Source organism: Juglans regia, chromosome 1 (assembly GCF_001411555.2).
Source record: "Juglans regia cultivar Chandler chromosome 1, Walnut 2.0, whole genome shotgun sequence".
NCBI classification, from domain to species: domain Eukaryota; kingdom Viridiplantae; phylum Streptophyta; class Magnoliopsida; order Fagales; family Juglandaceae; genus Juglans; species Juglans regia.
This window is the reverse complement of record NC_049901.1, coordinates 22,385,459-22,407,802: the sequence shown is the minus strand read 5'-3', so window position 1 is coordinate 22,407,802 and position 22,344 is coordinate 22,385,459. Positions and strand designations below refer to the sequence as shown.

At 39.7% G+C, this 22,344-nt stretch overlaps 1 protein-coding gene across 1 annotated transcript; it reads right to left on the bottom strand.

The window, feature by feature from the left end:
• Positions 1-728: 728 nt before the first annotated feature.
• Positions 729-22,037, bottom strand: LOC108999484 (switch 2). Its single transcript, XM_018976390.2, is given in 9 exon segments — positions 729-953; positions 955-1,262; positions 2,591-2,864; positions 2,956-3,231; positions 3,308-3,434; positions 17,851-18,098; positions 19,025-19,949; positions 20,908-21,014; positions 21,577-22,037. Coding segments are annotated over 9 exon segments (2,730 nt in total). The 5' UTR covers positions 21,955-22,037; the 3' UTR covers positions 729-866.
• Positions 22,038-22,344: the final 307 nt, after the last annotated feature.

Sequence of the window (22,344 nt, the reverse complement as noted above, 5' to 3'; positions counted from 1 at the left end):
ACCGCACTCTCCTCAAGAGAAAAATGATAAATACATAATTTTTTACATAACGAAGAACATTTTTCTAAAATAACTTTTAAAAATATTATCGTCTTATAAAATTATTCTCATTCTAAAACATAATTATGTAAAAAATTGTGAAAAATGTTTATATATACAGCGTTACTCTTTTGTCTAGATGTTTTGTTTTTGAATCTATTCCTATTTTATAATCCAACTCACTCCACACTTTCCACAAGCAAAAGCATACCGATTCTTGCTTTTGCAAGAAGTAATTTTCAAGGACACCAAATTGAAGATCTTCAAATGCTACTCAAGCATAATTATTAATTAGATGCAAAATTTTGCTATATACAAATAAATTTACGTACCCATCTGTGTATTAATGTTGTCTTCATATTTAAAATTCAAATTAATATTATTTTTAATAAAATTTACTTTCTGACCAATCATATTGAATAGGTGTACGTATTAGTACGTAAAATCGCTTACAATTAAATTTTTTCAATTAGACGCGATGTGCATTCCTTGTAGCAAGATTCACTCACAATAGATGTTTCAATGCAATATGACCCATGAATTGCTCCAACATCTACCTTCACAAATGACTAATTATGCGACCTGACTCATTATTTGGTATAATTTTTTTTTTATTATTTTTTGGCTGTTGTATCTACTATTTGGTTGGGGTGATTATTGAGACCCCCAACCATCCTTATTTACTTTCCTTTTACTAATGAAATTATTTAATAACAGTAACAAAAAACCTTATAGATGCTTACAAGCATGCAATGCTGTACAAAAGAGATGCTTACAAGCGTGCAATGCTGTACAAAAGAGAGAGAAATCTGCTAATTAATACATGTTTATGATACAATAATGTACACAAACATGGGGTGAAGGCGGTAAAGAGAGAATCTTTCCGCAGTAGAAGTGCTCCAACCATTAGGTATCCTTCTCCTTCCTCTTTTTGTAGTCTCGAAGCGCTCTCTCCCTCTCTAAAGGAGTTGCAGAAAGCAACCACTTGCTAAATTCAAGGTCTCCCATACCCATGAACTCAGCAATAAGGCTGAATTGCCTCCTCTTCTGGTCATTGATTGACGAAACATTCTCTTTCCCAATAACATCTGGTTTGCTTCTCCTTGTCAGAAGGACGCATGGCTGGCTCAGTCTATCATCCTGAGGAATGCTATTATTTATCTTTCCTTGAATCTCTGCTCTGACGTTCACTATGTCTTCATTACGATGAGCATATACAATGCCTTAAAAAAAAAAAAACAGCAGTTCATTTAATGACTTAGTGGAATAATTCAGTACTATGCCCAAAACAAAAGAAAATTCAAAGGGGAAAAAAATTATCAGCCCCAACCACACAAAATCCTTATTAATACCAAATCTATAGCTCAGTGTTCATTTGTTCTATAACTCTCTACAAGCTCCAAATCCCATCAAATCTAAAGACTAACCTAATCTGAAATCCACCCCCACTTACAGCAAGGTCCATCTAAAAGACCAAGATCTTCATTAACTCTGAGGCCAGCAATCCTATTCGTGCAACACAAGGTCTTTTTGACCTTCTGCTTCTCGTCAAAGCGCCTTTATCCTAGGAAAAACAATAGCTCAATTGACAATGCAAATACGGGCCTTCCTGCACAACTACTATAGCAGTTCTCATCAATGAGTGCAATATGTATGTGTTTCATAGAGTCAATTAGACTAAACAAAACAAGAAAAGGAGGAAATTTTAATTTTGCACCTCATAACTACCACCATTTTTTTGCACACTAAGCTACCAAAACCAACAATTTTGATACCACAAACTAACAACTTCCTAATTTGCATCGATCTATTTAATAGGTTATTTTGATGGAACCCCAGAGCCACCAATGAATTGACAAAAATCTTCTCCCTGTACATGTCAAATTACCTATCATTAATTTATAATAAAATTAATAAATAAAAAAGGAAGACCAGGCCACCCACGAAGGGTGGCCCTTGTCAGCCACCCATATCAGGCCACCCCTAAGGTGGACCCAGGTGGTGGTCTTGAATTGGACAGAGGGTGAAAATTGAAAGAAATTGGTAGTTTGGGATACAAAATTGTTGGTTTTAGTTATTTGGGGTGCAATTTGAAAAAATCAGTTTGGGATGCAAAACGAAATTTTCTAAAAAAGAAAAATCACTGCTGAACAGGAACTGATAGCCTATATCTGGTGTCTTTGAAGATGAGAAACAGGATGTTTTTTGAATATCTTCAACCCTTAGGGGTTGGCTCAAGTGGTGAAGGCCGGCTTGGGGGTATGCTCTCCCCAGGTCTAACGTTCAAATCCCCTTGGGTGCAAACACTCTCTAGGGGCCATCTGACTAGGGGATTTCCCCCTTGGATTACCCGAGCTGCACTTGCAGGAAACTCTTTGCCGAGAAGGGCCTGTGCACCCGTGGGATTAGTCGGGATGCTGTTCCTGGACACCCGGTGCCAATAAAAAAAAATGAATATCTTCTTCTTCACAAAACGTCAGGACCAGAATAAGAAAACAAGAACAGTAATAGCAGCAGAAAATACGAATTGCAAAGAAAAAGATTTGTATACCCATGTCTTCAAGCACTGGTTTACTTGCTTTATCCGTCACAGAATCATTACACACTCTGGTTTCTGACTGAGATGAACGTGTTATGCCCTCTTCTTTCAATGAAACAAAATTGTTTCCAGGTTCAGTTAATCTGTGTTTCGTACTAAGACTATGCCCATTTTGATCTCCCTGCTTTTCATGTAATTCAATGATTTCACTTGTAAAGAGCTTATCGGATAGATCACGAAATAAATTACAGATTCCAAAAAGCTCGCCTTGAAATTCCTTGCAATCCTGAAAAGGACCTAATGAAGTCAAATGCAAGAAATATACTATAAGAAACAAACACAAGCAAAACCAGCAACAAAAACAGAGGCTTATGTACCTGAACACCTTCAAAATATCGTTTTTCCATTTTTCCAGAAACAGCTATATTTGACAGCTGCTGTTTGTACACCTGACGGGAATAAACAAGTTCCTCAAGGGAACCAGCTGCAAGAAGGCGGAAAACCACAACATGCCGCTTCTGTCCAAATCGAAAGGACCTGTCCTGGGCCTGCAAGTCTTGTGCAGGATTCCAGTTTGGATCAAATATTACCACGCGATTTGCACTGACAAGATTCAATCCAAGGCCACCAGCTCGAGTTGATATAAGGAAAACCTGAAAAATGAATTTAGAACTCACTAGCAATTTTGATCACAAACTTAATATTCAAATTTTAATTTCAAATTTTTACTTGTTTGCTTGGGCTTGAATTGAAGTCATCAACTAGAGACTGGCGCAAGTTGGTTGGGGTAGAACCATCGAGTCTTGAGAAGCAGTAGCCTTTGCGTATAAGAAATTTTTCCAGTATATCCAGCATCCTGAGAAGAGTAAATCAGTTTCAGCAGAGGAAGACACATTTAACTAAAGAAGGTATACAAAGAAAACTCGCTAAAACTCCCTCAAACTACCACCTCATTTTCCAACACACTTCCAAACTATAATTTCTTACAAGTCACCCTCCGAAACCAACTTTTTCTTATAAGTTGGTCTCTAAACCAGTTTGGAGGGGTTAAATTGAATAATATTACCCTCACTTATATAACATAATTATCCTCAGTTAAAGAACTTGAAAGAAAAATGGCAGCCCATCATGGGAGCCATGTCTATAGTGGCCATTGTTGTTAATAGCGCTAGGTGTACTTACGTGCAAACACCATCTAGAACCTAGGCGCAAAGTGCAAAGTGCAAAGTGCAAGTGCATGATTGAAGTAAAATGCCTATTTTATGTGTAATAACAAAAAAACTCACAAAATTTAGTCAATCACCGTTGTGCTCTAGGGTACTTAGGTTTAAGATCCTGGACTTTTTTTAGAACTAACCACCTATGGTATGACTTATGAGTTAATTAGAAAGAGGGCCATGTGTCAACTTGTAAATTGTAAAATAATTAATTTTTAAAAATAATAATAAATAAAGTTTTTATAATTTTTTTTTGATACGTAAAAGATAAATTATATTAATAAGAATGAAAAAGGCCTAAGCCATGTACACAGGAAGTATACCAAAGAACACCTAAATACATTCTAAGAGCGATGAACTAAAGACAAGAAGTCATGAATATTTTCCCCAACTAACACAATAGCAGAGAACCAAAGCAATAAGGTATTTAGAAAGAAATTCTTCAGCTCCACCACTGTACGTTCCTTGTCTTCAAAACAGCGTGCATTCCTTTCCCTCCAAATGCACCACATGATACACAATGGAATCATCTTCCATACTGCTGCCACTTGACGACAGCCCTACAATTTCCTCCAACAGCCCATCAAATCCACCACCCTCATAGGCATTACCCAAGCGACACCAACCCTCCGAAAGATCTCATCCCACAACACCCTTGTTACTTCACAATGTAGTAATAGATGATCCACCGATTCTCCATTCTTTTTGCACATGAAGCACCAATCCATCACAACACATCCTCTCTTCCTCAAATTATCTGTGGTCAAGATCTTCCCAAGGGCAACGTTCCAAACAAAAAAAGCAATTTTTGAAGGCACACGAGATCTCCAGATGTTCTTCCAAGGGAATGAAGTATGGTCCTGTGTTATCAAAAGGTTATAATACACCTTAACAGTACATAACTTATGATCCTTAGACCTCCACTTCAAGCTATATCATGTTGTGCCCTCATAGTCCCCGAGGAATGTAATAGGCTGAAAAAGTCAGTAACCATATCTAGTTCCCAATCGTGAAGATCTCTATTAAACAGAATATTTCACTGATGCGAACCATGAGAAAATAACCGCACTTCCGCCACTGAAACCTCCCTATTAGTTGCAATACGATATAAAGCCGGAAAAACCCTTTCCAAAGTCTGATCTCCACACCACACGTCCTGCCAAAAACGGATTCGGTTACCCTCACCGGCTACAAAGCGAATATGATTTTCAAAACATAACCACCCCTTCCTTATATACTTCCATAACCCCACTCCATACCCCCCTCTCACTTTGTTGGAACACCATCGCCCCATGCAACACCATATGTCGCATCTATAGTTTCCTTCCACAATGCTCCCCCCTCCCGATGATATCTCCAAAGCCATTTCCCCAATAGTGCTTTATTAAAGGTTCTTAGGTTGCAAACACCCAACCCTCCATTCACAATTGGGGCACATACCGTCTTCTAGCTAACTAGGTGGAATTTCTTCTCCTTCCCTAATCCTCACCATAAGAATGCCCTAAAAAATTTCTCAATTTTATTCACCACCCTTGCAGGCATAAGAAAGAGAGATAAGAAATACGTGGGTAAGTTAGTAAGTGTGCTCTTTATAAGAGTAAGATGCCCCCCTTTTGATAAATACACCATTTTCCATCCCGCCAGCCTTTTCTCTATCTTCTCCACCACCCCATCCCAAATAGCTCTACTCTTGAAAGATGCTCCTAATGGAAGGCCCAAATATTTCATTGGAAAAGAGGACACCCTGCAATCCAAAAGGCTTGCTAGACTGCGGATATTAGGAACATCTCAGATTTGCTAAGGTTCACCTTAAGCCCTGACACTGCTTCGAAACAAAGTAACAATGCCCGTAAAGTTTGTACCTGACTTCTATCCGCTTCACAGAATACCAAAGTGACATCTGCAAAAAGAAGATTTGAGATGATAAATGGGCCACCAGAGCCATCTCCCACCTTAAAACCCGATAAAAAACCCCCATCAACAGTAGCCTGCATCATCCTACTCAATGCCTCAATAACGATAACAAATAGCAGAGGAGATAACGGGTCTCCCTGTCGCAAACCCCTCGATCTTTCAAAAAAACCAGCAGGAGTACCATTCACTAAAACTGAGAATCGGGCAGTTGAAATACAATGCCTCATCCAAGAAATCCACCTATTTCCAAAGCCACATCTCTCAAGCAAGTACAAGAGGAATTTCCAATTGACATGATCATAAGCCTTCTCCATGTCCAGCTTGCAGAGGATACTTGGACTTCCCTCCCGCAATCTGGCATCGAGGCTCTCATTAGCTATGAGTACCGAATCAAGAATATGTCACCCATGAATAAAAGCATTCTAAGGTTTGGATATAATATTTTCCAACACTGGACTAAGCTGGTTAGCAAGAACCTTCGAAATTATCTTATAAATACTACTAACCAAACTTATTGGACGAAAATCCTCAATAATTGAAACCTCGTGTTTCTTGGGGATAAGGGCAATAAACGTCGCACTAATAGATTTTTCAAACTTCTGAAAAGCATGAAATTCACTGAACACCTGCAGAACATCACCTTTCACAACACTCCAACAAGTTTGAAAAAAACCCATTGAGAAACCATTCGGGCCTGGCGCTTTATCCTTAGCCATATTAGTGATGACCTTGAAAATCTCTTCTCCATCAAACGGTCTCTCTAGAGCACTCACATATTGCGGATCAATTGCTTCAAAAGACAAAGCATCAAGCTTCGGCCTCCAATTTGCCGATTCAATGAGGAGATTCTCGTAATACTGTACAATATGATTTTCTAATTCTGGAGGAGAGGATAACACCTGAGTACCAGAATGAAGCGACTCAATATCATTGTTTCAACGATGTGAATTAGCCACTTTGTGAAAGAACTTTGTACACTTATCCCCCTCTTTCAACCAAAGAGCCTTGGATTTTTGACGCCATGATATCTCCCCAGACAATAAAACCCTCTCCAACTCTGCCACAACCGTACCCTTCCTCTCTAATACCTCCTCCGAGGCATCTCCCAACACTTCTCTACCCTCTATCTCCTGCAATTCCTCCAACAACGTAGATTTCTGATTGTCTGTATGACCAAAAACTTCCAAGTTCCATTTTTTCAGATCTTGTTTTAGAGCCTTAAGCTTAGTTGCTAAAATGAAACTTGGCGTGTCACTAAACTGATACGATGCCCACCAATCATGCACCGTGTCTACAAACCCATTCGTTGTTAGCCACATGTTCTCAAACTTGAAGTATTGGCGACCTCTATGAATACCCCCACAATTTAGAAGAATGGGAAAATGATCTGAACTGACTCGAGCTAATCTTTTTTGACTTACTTCTGGATAATGAGCTTCCCATTACGGAGAGACAAGGAATTCCAACTTCGACCAAACCCGACCGTTAGACCATGTGTACTCACCCCCCACCAAGGGAAGGTCCATAACGTCCAGATAAAAAATGAACTCAGAAAATTCCTCCATGTCCCTAGAATGCCGATGATGCCCTGAACGTTCACTAGGAAATCGAGTAATATTGAAATCACCTCCCATACACCACGGTACATCCCATAATGAGTATATTCCGGCCAATTCCTCCCACAACCTTCTCCTATCATAGTCCCTGTTTGGACCATAACACCCTACAAAAGCCCATTTCCATCCCTCACACACATTTTTGAATAAAATTGAAACAGAGAACTCACCAACACACTCCTCAATCGCCTCCACCACTCGTTTATCCCACATTAATAAAACACCACCTGAGGCTCCCAATGAGGCCAAATAAGACCAACCCACATGCGAGCAACCCCATAGACTACTCACAATATTTCTATCTACTATACTCAACTTTGTTTCTTGTAAACATACCACATCGCCCTTCCACATCCTCAACAAGGTTTTGATACGAAGACGTTTATTACTATTATTGAGTCCCCGTATGTTCCAAGATAAAATCTTAGGCTTCATAAAAAACTTAACTTTCCCCTCCCTTTCAGTCTATCCCTTCCACTACTCCCTTCCTTGACATCATAATTGATGGAACACGTTAAACGTTTAAGTTCCCTATCCTGTTTTGTGGCTGTTTTCGAACGACTAGCTTCAATAGCCACTACCAAAGCCATAAATTGCTCTCCATAACCTCCAAAAGAAACCCCAAAAATATCTTGAAGTTCCTCTACCTTCTTAAAAATCCAATTAGATGAGCAACTCCCATAATTAGTGGGAGGGAGTGTACAAAGAGGAGTAGCTGCCCCCTCCTCACCTACACTGTCCTTTGGAAGCAGAGATAGTTCCGAGCCCTCCACAAAAATTGGTTCATTATTTGTAACCAAGTTTCCAAAGAAAATATCTTCCCATGATTTATGCCCATAACAAGCATCCATTTCCATTTCCATTTCCGAGCTCCCCACCTCTATCGGAACCTCCAGACACGATGACCCAAAAACTGTCAGAGTAGGCTGCACCGACACGGTATCTTTGGCTACAACCTCCACACACGGTTCAGTCTTGCCATTCCCCAGCCCCACCTCAAGCGATAGCGACGATATAACCTCACGCGAAGTCTCCACCAAGACTGGCTCCGACGTAACCTCGCCATCTTCCAGCCCCTCCCATCGGAGTAGTTCAGCCGACACACCAACATGGTCGATGGAGCCCGGCGAACTTTTCTGTGTCGGTGGTGGTGCTGGCATACTCAGTATCGGCTCCACAGGAGCCTGTCTCGGTTCCTGACCTGATGTTTCGGTAGGAACCCGAGATACGGCCCTCCAGGCCTTCATTTGGCCCGCGCCCCGACCCAAACCTGGGCCCCACGAAATTTGTGGCCCATTCTTGTGGCCCATTCTTATGGCCCGTTACTCGGCCCAGTTCAGATTTCATCACTGCCTTACCCTTAACGCAGCGTTTCAAATAACCAATTTCCTCTAACACTGCATCCACTTTTTCCTCTAAGCCAACCAGCATCCTCAGAATATTTTCCTCATTCAACCCCAACAACCCACTGCCTTCACCCTCTTGTCTCTGTACAACCTCTGAAATGGGCACGTCTGACATCACAGCACTGGCTCGAGGCACTGCCTTCTTCTGAAGCACCTCACTGTACGATGGAACGCCCCCACCATCTCCTCTGTTCATCTTCAATTTATCTGCTTGAACACCACGAAGTGCTCTGGTTCTCTTGCACAAACCAGAAGATGCATGGAGTTCCATTAATGTATCACCGAAATTTCTCCACCCCTCCCCCTTCCTACCTTCCGGCACAACAATCAAACCTCTCCTCTTATCACGACCAAACTCCAAGAGAGACATGAAACTGCCATTGTAATTATGTCCCTTCCGTACCATTAGCACCGTGTCTCCTATTCTACGAGTTCTCAGAAACTCATGAACACCCTTTGATACTGCACACTCCCTCACCATAGCACCCAACTACCCCATAGCTTCATTATCTAAGGCTATGTATTTCACAACACGGTGACTACTTTCTATAATTTTCCACCACCTATCATTTTCCTTCCTGAACTCAAAAAGCTTCTGATCAATGAAAACCTCTTTACAACTCCCCATCTATTCCAACCCACAACGAAATCCCAAAGCTAACAATGATTCGTTAATCTTCACACATAGCGAAAGCCATTAACGAATCACCTCCAACATCAAAGAAAAGTCAGAACAAAAAAGAAAAAACAAAGAAAGTGGAAAACTTGTATGGAGAGAAAATGAGAGAGATTTTTCTTTTCTTTTGCTTCCAGTTTATTAAAGTTTTTATAATAAAACATATTTTATTTAAATATAACAAACTTAGAAAACCAAAAAACAAAAAACTAGAATGGCCACCATGAGGGTGGCCCCATCATCGTGGCAGGCATGCTTACTTGAACATAACATTTTATATAAATTCTCTTGTGCTTTACTTGATATACACATATATGATATTGATAGCCACTCATTAAAAAAATATATTTGATGGTCATAATCAAATTTATCAAATGGGTCATGACCTAAAAAGCTCAAGAATTGTAGGTATTAACTTCTATGCTAAAATAAGAAATAAAGTACCATGCCATTTAGAGAGCCAATTTGGACTATTATATTGAGTTCAAAGTATATACATCACATACGATATTATGTGGAGCTATAGTATGTAAATGATCTCAATATCATCTAAATGATATTATATTTGTTTCCATCATTTTCTGGGTCTTGAAATGATATTATATATATATATATTTCAAATTATAAAGTGTGCTTTTGCACTTTAAATTCACATAAAAAGCCCCCAAAAGCGTGCTTAAAGTGCGCTTTTGTAAATTTGCTTCACTTTTGATAAGCAAAGCGCTGTGGCCTTGGTGCTTCACAAAATAAGAATCACCATTTAATTATATTTAATTGTAATGACCCAAGGAAGACCCAAGCTACATTTAGGCCCATACTCCAAAAGAAATAAGGGCTCGTTTGGACATTAAGAATATCTCAAAAAAATTTGGGAGGTTGAATATATTGAGGTGGTTGAGTCTCCTAAAATATTCTCTCTGTACACATTTCTTTCTCCTCTCATGCATGCATGTAATCCTTTCTCCAGGGCTTCTCGCCGGAGTTGATTCTCTGTTTCTTCACCCTCTTTTCTTCTTCCTTTTCTTTTTTTAGTTTCTTTACTCCCCTTTCTCTGCTGCTGTTTTAATATGGATGTCGATGGAAGCTTTACGGTGGAGTCTAAAACCTTTAGCTTTGTGAAGGTGGCAGCTAATAGCTTTCGTATTACCGAGAGGAGCATAAGAATGGTCTTGTTTCTCTTCATTAATGGGACGTCAACTTCATGGTTGGCATGGATGGTGGAGGAAGCTCTTGCTACACATCGGTGCCAAGAGTTTTTCAGAAAGTTATGGGTGGGTAATGGGTTCCTCTTACTCCAATGTCCCAGTAACAGTAGGGGTTGCTTTTTGTGCTTGGAGGAGTTTTGAAATGGTAGGAGTGGTTTTTTTATTGTTCCTAAAGGTGAGAAGGGATGTGGTTGGGAAGGTTTTTCTTACCATCTCAAGAAGATGGCTAGCCTACGTTGGGGTGGTGTGGTTACAGAGAAACCTTCTCCCTCAAATGGTGTCTCTTTTGCTTCTGTTTTGAGGTCACCAACAACCTCACTGGCAGGAGGCAACTCTGCCATGGAGTCAAGGGGCAAGGAGATCTGTGTTGCAGGTGATTCTCACTGCATGGGTAGTGGGACGTCGTGTACGAAATTGGGGGAGGTGGAAGGTATTTTGTGGGCTGTCAGAGCACAGTTGTCTGGTGTATTTGAGGAAGTTTCGATGTTGATGAATAAAGTGGATGCAGGACTTAGCTTGGTAATGGAGGTGGGAAAGGAAGTGGGAGTTTCTGGTATGGGCTTCAGGGGGCTCGTGTGCCCACAAGGAGTAAGTGAGTCTGTGGGCCTCAAGCATGAGCCCACCAGGCCCGTTAGCCCGATTCTTCCTAGATAGCCAAGGATCTCTCTCGAGCCTGTAAGCCCCAGTGTCTGGGCCGTAAAGGCTCCTCCCCTTCGACGGTTGACCTAGTTGCCTCACCGGCGGCACATAACCCACCGACGGTCGCCGGCAAACACACGGCGACAGAGAAGCAAAGCTCCCCGAGGCAGAAGGTGTCGGCTGGTGTAGCCGTTTGCACCCTGGCCTCGGGGATCTTGTCGGCGACACAGAACGAGCCTTCGAGCTCGCCTATGGACCAGAAAGTGCCGACGGCCCCACCCAGGCCTCTAGTTAACAGGATGTACTCACCGCCGACAACTGAAAGAACCATTTTGAGCTCGTCGGCGACACAAAGAGCCGTCACCCTCGCCCCTGTCACAGACAGTGCCGATGGCCTCATCCAGGCCTCTAGCTAATTTTTTGGGCTCACCCCCAACCTCAGTTGGGAGGAAAATTTGCATGGAGGCTTTGACCTCCACTGGGCTGCCTTGGGTTGTGGGCTCAGACATTCCCTCGCACCCTTCCGGTCCCTCTCAACCCTTAGATGTTCTCATTAGGGCTCAGGGATTGCCTTATTCTTCTGAAGTTTTGGAGACCCTTTTAATGGTTCTGTGCACGGTGGAAGAAAGGGATGATGAGTCATCGATTGAAGGGCTCTCTCAGATGATGAGTCTTCACACGGTTTTGATCTACAACTAGTTTGCAAGGAGTATGGATATGACGCGGATCTGGGGAATCCTAGAGATGTTCCTAGTCCTCTATGCTCGCCGCCACCAGTGCCTTCAGGGGCTGGCTTACAACCTGATTGGGTATACAAAAGGTTGATGTTCTTTGATACTGCCTTGGAATTTCATGCGAAGGTTATGAGGACCAGTTTAAAGCCCTCATCATTGCCATAGAAGCAGGACAACAATATCTTGTTAAATCTGCCGCCAAAAAAGATAGGGAACTCAAGAGGCTTGCTTGCTCCATTAACTATGATGCAAGAGAAGGAAGTGCGAGCAAGGGAAGACATAATGATAGGGTGAACCTCGATGTTCCATGAAGCCCAATATCCTTTAATGGAATGTTCGGTGCTTGAATGATCCAAGCAAGCGCCTGAGAATAAAGAACTTATTACGGGAATGGAAGCTTGATGTGATCTGTTTGCAGGAGACCAAGTTGAAGTATATCGATAGGCAATTAATAAGAAGCTTGTGGAATTGTCTTTACGTGGGATGGACCACCCTTGTCTCTAAGGGTGCTTCAGGGGGCATATTAGTGTTGTGGGATAAGAGAGTAGTTAATTTGGTGGAGGATTTCGTTGGCATTTTCGGTAGCTTGCTCTTTCTCAAATGTAGAAGATGGTTTCGTTTGGGGGCTCTTAGGTGTTTACGGGCCAAATCTTGACAACAAAAGACAATTTCTTTGGGACAAAATAGCTGGTTTGTGTAGTTGGTGGGATATCCCGTGGTGTATTGGAGGTGATTTCAATGTCACTCGGTTCCCGAGTGAAAGATTAGGGGATTCCACATGGGCTCAGCCATGGCTGATTTTTCAGCACTTATTTTCAAGATGGAACTGGTTGATCTACCTTTGGTAGGAGGAGATTTCACTTGGTCTAACGGGAGGGCTTGGTCTAGGTTGGACAGGTTCATTGTCTCTTCCTCTTGGGAGATCCACTTCCCCAACCTTTGCCAAAAAAGACTTTCCAGACTTTGCTCCGATCACTTCACCCTCTTATTAGATTGTGGGGGTCTTCACGGGAGACGAAGATAATTTAAATTCGAGAATATGTGGTTAAAGGTCGACGGGTTCTCGGAGAAAGTTAGATCATGGTGGAACTCCTATCAACTCACGGGCACCCCTAGCTTCATTTTGGCTGGGAAGCTAAAAGTTTTGAAAAATGATCTAAGGAAATAGAATTTGGAAGTCTTTGGGAATATTAATGACTAGCGTTTTACTCTCTCAAGAGTTACAACATGTTGATGTTTAAGAAGTGGGGGAGGACTCTTTTGGAGGATGATAAAGTAAGGAAAATGGTAGTAGTAGCTGAACTGGAAAAAATCACGCTTATGGAGGAGATCTTTTGGAGACAAAAATCTCGGGCCCTTTGGTTGAAGGAAGGGGACAGGTGCACAAAGTTTTTCCATAGAGTTGCTAATTCCCATCGTAGAAACAATGCCATTGAGGTCCTACATTCAGAAGGCTAGTGCTGAGATAAAAAATCACATTGTTCATTTTTATGACAAGCTTTTAACGGATCAAATATCAATGGAGACCCAAGGTAAACGGACTAGTTTTTGATTCAATTGATCAAGCAAGTGTGGCTTGGTTGGAGAGGTCCTTTGAGGACGACGAGGTACTTAGTGTGCTTAACGGGATGGCCAAAGATAAGGTGCTGGGCCCTGATGGCTACACAATGGCTTTCTTCCAAACTTGTTGGAATATTATAAAGGAGGATCTTATGAAAGTTTTTCTCGAATTTCACTCTTTCATGAAATTTGAGAAAAGTCTAAACGCCACTTTCATTGCCCTTATCCCGAAAAGGGCAAGGTCGGTGGAGGTGCACGATTTCCTGCCCATAAGTTTGGTGAGTGGGGTCTATAAGATCATCTCAAAAGTTCTTGCAAAGCGACTAAGTGAAGTTATGGGGAAGATCATCTCGAAGTCACAAAGTGCGTTTGTTAAAGGAAGACAAATTTTAGACTCTGTTCTTATTGCTAATGAATTCTTGGAGTCTAGAGTTAGAAGCGGCACCCCAGGTCTCTAGTGTAAATTGGATATAGAGAAAGCATTTGATCATGTCAATTGGGATTTCTTGTTGAGCATTCTTGGCAGGCACGGTTTCGGGGAAAGATGGTGTTAGTGGATAAAACATTGCATTGCAACCGTTAGTTTCTCCACTTTGATCAATGGTATCCCCGAAGGTTTCTTTCACAGCTCTAGGGGTTTGAGACAAGGGAACCTTTTATCTCATTTGTTATTCATTATAGTGATGGATGTATTGAGTAGAATGTTGGAGGGGGTGGTGGATAGGGATTTCATATCGGGCTTCTCGGTGGGTAGTTCCTTGCATGAAAGCTTATCAGTTGCTCATCTCCTTTTCGCCGATGATACGTTGATTTTTTGTGACTCAGACCCTGATTAGATTCGCTTCTTGAGAGCCCTCCTTCTGTGTTTTGAAGCTGTCTCAAGCCTCAAAGTGAACTTATCAAAGTCCGAGCTAGTTCCAGTTGGCTTGGTTAATAATCTAAGTGAAGTGGCTGCCATCTTGGACTGCAAGGTGTCACTCTTGCCTATGAAGTATCTGGGACTTCCTTTGGGGGCTCCCCACAAATCTAAGGCAATGTGGGATGAGATTGTTGAAAAAATTGAATGCAAACTGGCGGGTTAGAAGAGAATTTACTTGTCTAAAGGCGGCCGAATCACGCTTATTAAGAGCACACTTTCTAATCTTCCAACATAATTTTTATCTTTATTCCCTTTGCCTGCAAGGGTGGCAAATAGACTGAAAAAGATCTTCCATGACTTCTTGTGGGGAGGGCTAGAAGATGAGAAAAAATTCCATTTGATTAAATGGGATAAAGTTTGCACCCCTTTGTCTTGTGGTGGTTTAGGGATTAGAAAATTGAGAATCTTCAACAAGGCTCTACTTGGAAAGTAGCTATGGCGGTATCATCAGGAAGGGGATGCTCTTGGAGAAGCATCATCGACATTAAATATGGGAGCATTTGGGGAGATTGGTGCTCTAATGCAGTAAGAGCGGCCAATGGGGTGGGTGTTTGGAAATTCATTCGAAATGGATGGGAAGACCTGCTCGGTAATTTCAGATTTGAGGTGGGAAGGGGCACACGTATCAGATTTTGGCATGATATCTGATGTGGCGATGTGACCTTGGAAAATGCTTTCCCCTCGCTTTATAGGATTGCGTCAAACAAGGATACTTCTGTGGCTGATAATATGAGCATTTCCACTAATTCTCTTCATTGGTCAGTGAGTTTTTCTAGAGCTGTACAGGACTGGGAGGTGAACGATATTGTTGATTTCTACAATATTTTATACACTTTGAAAGTACAAGCAGGTAGGGAAGACGGACTAATATGGACACACACAGGGAACAAGAAATTTTCAATCCGCTCTTATTACAAGTTTTTGACGGTTCATCCCACAAATGCCTTTTCTTGGAAGAGCATTTGGATGAGCAATGCACCCCTTAAAGTTGCCTTTTTCGGCTTGTTGACATCCCATGGGAAGATATTGACTATTGATAAACTGAAAAAGCGGGGCCTCTACTTAACCGATTGGTGCTTTATGTGCAAACACAACAGCGAATCAGCAGACCATCTACTTCTCCACTGCGAAGTAGTCAAGGCTTTATGGGACGACATCTTCATGAGGCTTGGTATTGCATGGGTGATGCCCAGGAGGGTCTTGGATTTATTGTCATGTTGCAGCTGTTTGGAAGATGGTGCCTTTAATGTGGTGCACATGGATTGAAAGAAATGGTCAATGTTTTGAAAATAGGGAACTCTCCGGATAGTTTTAGGGCCTTTTTCTATCACACTTTGTTGCTTTGGGCTTCTTCTATTGTATTGAATGGGAGGAATTTTAATGACTTTTATGCTACTTTCTGTAGTGCGTAGTTTGTAACTAGGCTTTTTCTTGTACACTTCCCGTGTACTTGGGCATTGCTTTTTTACGTGGATTAATATAACTTCTTACTTATAAAAAAAAAATAAATAGAATATCTCAAAATTCTGTGAATAGCAGTGAGATAGTTTGTGAATAGTAGCAAAATTGTTTGAATTAAGATGTTTTATTGGGTTTTGGAAAAGAAGAGAAAAAATTGAATAAAAATATTATAAAGTTAAAAAAAATGTTTGAATATAATTTTTTAATATTAATTTTGTTTTGAAATTTGGAAAAGTTGCATTGTTTTGCATTTTATTTGGAAGTTTGGGAAAGTTGTATTGGGTTTTGTGTTTGGATAATGATTAAGCCATGATTAGATGAAAAAGTAGAAGATTTGAAATTGAAAAGTGTTTTGTGTTTGAGTGATGTTTGAGAAAGAAATTATGAAAAGTTTTGAAAATATTTGAGAATATCTCATTACCCAAACAAGGCCTAAATGATACAATTGGAGCCCCTTAAAATCATTATAAAGAGCAAGAATCTCTCCCCCTCAAGCAATGTGGGATTCCACTTATCACCGTCCAATACTCATTCCGGATTATTACAATCTTCCCCCCCTTAAAACCCTGACTTCCTCGTTGGGCCATTCTATCACAAGTGCACAGCTCAAATCCCACACTTTTGCATGGAATTGTCTTTAATACTATTTGGGACAACCCAAGAAAAACTCAAGTCACATCTATGCCCATACTCTAAAACGACTACTCGATGTTATAATTGGAGCCCCTTGAAATCATTATAAAGGGCTTGAATGTCTTCCTCCCAGACAATGTGGGATATCATTCCCATCTTCTTATGTACAATTTGTGGTATTACATTAACTGTCTACCCCTTTTTCTTCCCCTAATGATCTAAGAGCCTTTAGCTACTTGTAGCTTCAATAATAATTTAAGGGTTTCAAACATATATTTGGTACAGGCCCTTGCATTCTCTGGAACATAAAGGAAATTAGCAGCTTTTAGAGCATTGGCAATGGACTAGCCAAATGTCAATGCAAGTCTAAACTTTAGCTAGATGTGAGAAAAAGCCTCTACATTGGACTAGCCAATGGTCCAAAGCTTAAGACTTGATGAACAGTAAATCTTAAGTCTTCTCCAAATATGGCTAGCTACTATTCACAATGAAAAGCAATATTTAATTATTTCATCACTTCCCTCTCTTTGAATGATAAAACATGCATGGCATGCACATTATTTCTACTGATTGATAGAGTAGACACATTATTTCTACAAAACATGAAGATTTAAGAAATATATAAATTGTATTTGTAAAAAAAAAAATAAAAAAAAAATTATATTATATTATTATTTTAACTTTATAATGGCTAGTCCAATGTGGACTCATCTAGTCAAAAATTGATATTATAGTAAAAAATTAAGATTCTAGCTAAATTTTAGATTTAGCAATGGCTAGACCATTGCCAATGCTCTTAGAGAGAGATGAAAATCAAAAGGCTACAGCTCAGGAGTCTCTCTCTCTCTCTCTCTCTCTCTCTCTCCAAATTATCATGGAACTAGCACACAACCTTTTTCTTTCTTGCTAACTTTCTCAGAAAAGAGCTTTCCTTTCCGAGCTATTTTAAATTTGTCCAGAATGCAGAATTTGACTCCTATTGATTAATGTGAAGTTCAGTATATCTCAGTCAATCAATTTTCCATACTCACAGAATGATTAAACATAAGATCCCTACTGGTTGATTAGTGGAATACATTAGTCGATGAACTAATTTAATCTTGACTTATTCTCATTAGAGAATTCCACTTTCTGGTCTAGAATGACCAGAAAGAAAAATGAGAAGTCGGATTATGACATGAATTATAGACTAGAAAACTATGTTGTCAGACCTTGACAGAGCAACTAGTATTAATAACCAGGAAAAACTTTTTGCGCTGAATGGCCTAGATTGTACAATTATGGCACATCACCTGACAGAATAACTGAATAAAAGAACTTTATCACCATGTGAAGCCCACGATAGCATTAGCTTTTCCAGTGCTCGCATTTTGCCGCAATGTTTGGCATCGCTTAGGCCCATGAAGCTCTCACTGTGGGTGTTCCCTCCTGCCAAATCAATATCAGGGCCAAAGACAGCCGAGGCAAACTCTGAATCTTTCCTTTGTTTATCCGGGTCATCCTTAAAGTTAGGCTTAATCAACTCCAGGTGATTGCTTATCTGTGCCCAAAATGTAACATGCACAAAGGCAAATATCATTTTTATTTTTCTAACAACAGGTAATCTGGGTTTTGATGGACTGAGTAATGGTGTTTCACTTTCTAAATCCATTGCCTCAACATTTCTCATAGAACATTGACCATAAAAATTACTAATAAAAAAAAAACATTGACCATAAAAATCATTTCTGGAGCTTTAAGTTTTAAGGCTTCCTTTCACAACAGCCTTCATCAACATATCAATGGAGGTGCATATATGCCTCTTCTGTAAACCAAATATACCAGGACCTGATCAACAGAAAGAGAGAAAAAGGACTACAAGTTTCGAGTACCCTTCCAGAATATACTTAATTACTTTTAAAGGTTTCATTAGTCTCCTAGAAAATCTTAAAAAAGTCAAATCTTATTTTTTATTTAATTCTAACTTATTTTGACTTGGTTCATACTGAATATCACCTAATCCAAGCCAGAAAAAAGTTTTTGATGTCCTCGTAACAACATTAAAGGAATCCTAATTGTGATGAAATGACTGTACAACAAGAGTGAATTTCAAGCCTCATAAGTTTTCAAACGGTAATTATAAGTATATTTGAAACTCACAATTTCCGTAGTTGTTTTTTTAAAGTTTCATGATATACATTTTTTCTTTGCTAATATTCATTTCTTGTTTATTGAAGTTTCATTTCATCTCATTCACCAGCTAATATGAGAAAACAAAAAACTTTACCCAAGCTCTGAACCTCTGCATTTATTAAATTTAATTAATAAGCTGCATAGCTTTCCTTAGCCAAGGAAGGTGCCAACAAATGCTTTAGAAAAAGTACACTTGCAACATACAACATCTCATATAACTCAATACTTATTTTTTATTCAGTTATCAACGTAATAAAAAAAATAAAACTGCAAAAAAAATTTTAGCTCACTAACCTGCTGCAACTTGACAAGGCAAGGAAGGACAAGGCAAAAGGGGCATGAATCACAACCATCGGGGTTGTCCCTGTGGAGATAAGGCCAAATGATTCCATTTGGTGCAGTCCTTTTGCAACATTCAACTTGGGTAAGAGGGCTTCCACAGCTACATGGAAGGTCCTTATTTATAAGGCATTGGATGTCTGGTAGTTGTAACATTCTTCTATACACCCGCTTTTGCAATTCGCTCATGGCACAGAACACGACATTATCTTCCTTCCCCATCATAAGATGCCCAATAGTCTCCTCCTTTGTCCGTCTTAACATATATCTTTGAAGAACTGCCGCAAGATGCTGTTTTCGCTCATCAGCAACCAGTACAAATCTTTGGGGAGCAGTTGATCTCTGACCATGCTTGAGGGGCTCATCATAAAAATCCCGGAAATGTTCTCTTGTTCCCAAGCATCCTGGTGCAACCCAGTCCAAGATATTAAATAATTCCATTATTTTATTCTGCATTATGGTTCCTGTCAGACCAAAACGTTTTGGGGTTTTAATTTCTAAGCATGCTCCATAAAGCTTTGACTTCTCATTCTTAAGCCGATGAGCCTCATCAACAATCACAATCTCCCATTTGACCTCAGACAAAATGCTGCCATGAATTCTGTATGTGTCAAAGCTGGTAATAAGAATCTCAACTGCATGTGCTTCTAATTTCTCATTGATCATATCGCGGTTTCCACCATGGTAAATAGAAACACTGAAGGTTGCCCACTTAGAGAATTCAATCTCCCAGTTGTGGATAACAGAAGTGGGGCAGATTATTAGTACTGGGTCCTTTTTGCCTACCTCATTTTCCTCCAGTACTGAGGAAATACCTTCTCCGTCTTTACCATACACAGCAGCCAGGAAGGCAATTGTTTGGATGGTCTTGCCAAGTCCCCTGTTCAAATACGATATAGGAAGAACTTGATTATCCCACCAGGAACATTCAAATTGAAATCAGAAGCAGCACAGTCACATACATGCACATATCCAAAAGCATATATATACACAGAGACAGGCATGCAAACTCCCTAGAGTCTACTAGATCTAATAATTTTATACTTCAACGACAGTAGGAGGTTCACTACTCAGTGTTGATCCCACTTGAGTGGATCCTGGTAGGGGTCACTTGGATACGGTCCCATCCTCAGCATTTTCTGCATGAAGTGGCCTCTCTCAAGACTCCAACCCTTCAATTTTTTCTTGATAGTCTGGCACTTTACCGTTGCAAGAAACAATTGCCCCTTGCAACAACATTATAAGCATCAAGCATGACTAGCACAAAGAAAAGGGTCAACCTTATAGTTGAGATTGTAGATTCACATTTACCTGCTGAAAATGTTATATGCTCTTTCTTGCAATGACTAATGTGTTTGGTTGTTGAACCCAACTTAACTCATATCAAACCAATCATTGATGGGATCCATTACTTTTTCAACTTCCCATAAAAAAGTTAAACTCATCTCAACCTACTTCATACATTTCAACCTAAAAAGTTAAACCCATCTCAACCTAAAAAAGTTAAACCCATCTCAACCTAAAAAAGTTAAACCCATCTCAATGGGACCCATAAAATACTACTATTCACAACTCAACTCAACTCATCTCATCTAGACATCCAAACACTATTTTTTATTTTTTGATAGGTAATGGTAGAAATGATCTACTCCCACGCATTAGTTCAAATGCAATTATCAAAATGGAATTGGTAGGTATCACATTGTAAGGGCATGTAATTATGGTAAAATACTTCAACAGAATTACATAGATAATTTCTGGGAAACTAATTTTCTGAAGTGACTAATCCAGAAAAAGATATTCAACTTTATGAGAAATAAAAATATTAGTGTACTTACATGTCATCTCCAAGAACGCCTCCATGGTTTTTCTTGTATAAACTATATAAAAACTTCACCCCCACTCTTTGATGTTCGAGCAACCTACAGTTGATAGATGCAGGAACCTGAAAAGAATGGGGTTACTTCCTCAGAACAGACTTCTAAAAATTCTATAGCTTCATCATGAAAAGAATTTCGCACTGTATTCAACATTGTAATGACCAGAGAGAGAACTTGTGATCAAAATTAATCTTGTTAGAGAAGCAATTTTCAACTAATGGTGAAATTGAACATTTTACAGAGATGCAAATAAATGTTGGTATATTTAGTATTTCCCAGAATGATATCTATAATGCCTACTCTATATACAACGAGCTCCAATGATGTACTAAACCAAAATCAGTAAGATACATTTATGCACATACCCAACTGAATTGAAAACTGTGGGTTAGAAGCTTAAAATCCCTCCCCTCTCTCTACTCAATCTAGAAAAAGATCAATAAAATTTCTCAGTTTTTTCGACTCTAATCCCATCAAAGAATAATAAAATAACAAGAAAGACTAGTTACGCTAGTCGTACTAAAAATACTTAAAAGAAAATTGTACACAGGAAGCCCACAAATAAGTGTTAGCACATTATATAGACAAATGGGTTCTTAGAGAAAAAAAGGGTAAGCATATAATCACCTGCACGACTGGAATTTCACTCTGGGAAGATAAAACCAGTGGCTCAAAGGGTCCTGTATGGTCAAACTGAAACTGACCCAATTTCGTGGGTCTCCCAAATCCTTCGGGTTCTGGGTCGTCCTCTACTTCTTTTTCTTCCTCTTCTTCATTACCACAGCCACTATGGCTTTGAGCTTGCTTAAGGGAATTCTGGGGTTGAATTGGAGGCAGAGAGTCAGCATCTTGGAGGCGCAGAAGCTGCTGAGAGAGAGAGGACTTTGGAGGTTTCCTAGGGATTATGGGGTCAAAGTTGTGGGTTATGGACGACGACGACGACGAGGAGGACGACGGTTTATTAGTACAGGCCTTGATGGTTTCTTTGAAGATGTGCAGTGACATTGAAGTTGAGGAATTCTTGGCATCAGTTTCATACAGGTATTTTTGGGATTTGTGATCGTGGGAAGGGTTTTTTGATCATCAGCAGAAAAGATTAACAGACTAACCGCCCAAAGGGTTTTGTAACTTTAAAAAATTAAAAAATAACTTTTGTTTATCTTATGATATTTTTTTTTTGTCAATTGCAAGTTTACTACTTAATCTTTATCGATTTGTAAATAATTATCACTGTTTTTCATATTTGCAAAAATTAATTCCTAGTTCTGTAAAACAAAAATTATATATGGAAGCCTTATACTATACATTTATACTTATTCAATATGTGATTTATCATTTTTGTCTTTATATCTTAATATTTAATTATATGTATTTAAATAGAATTAAAAAAATAAA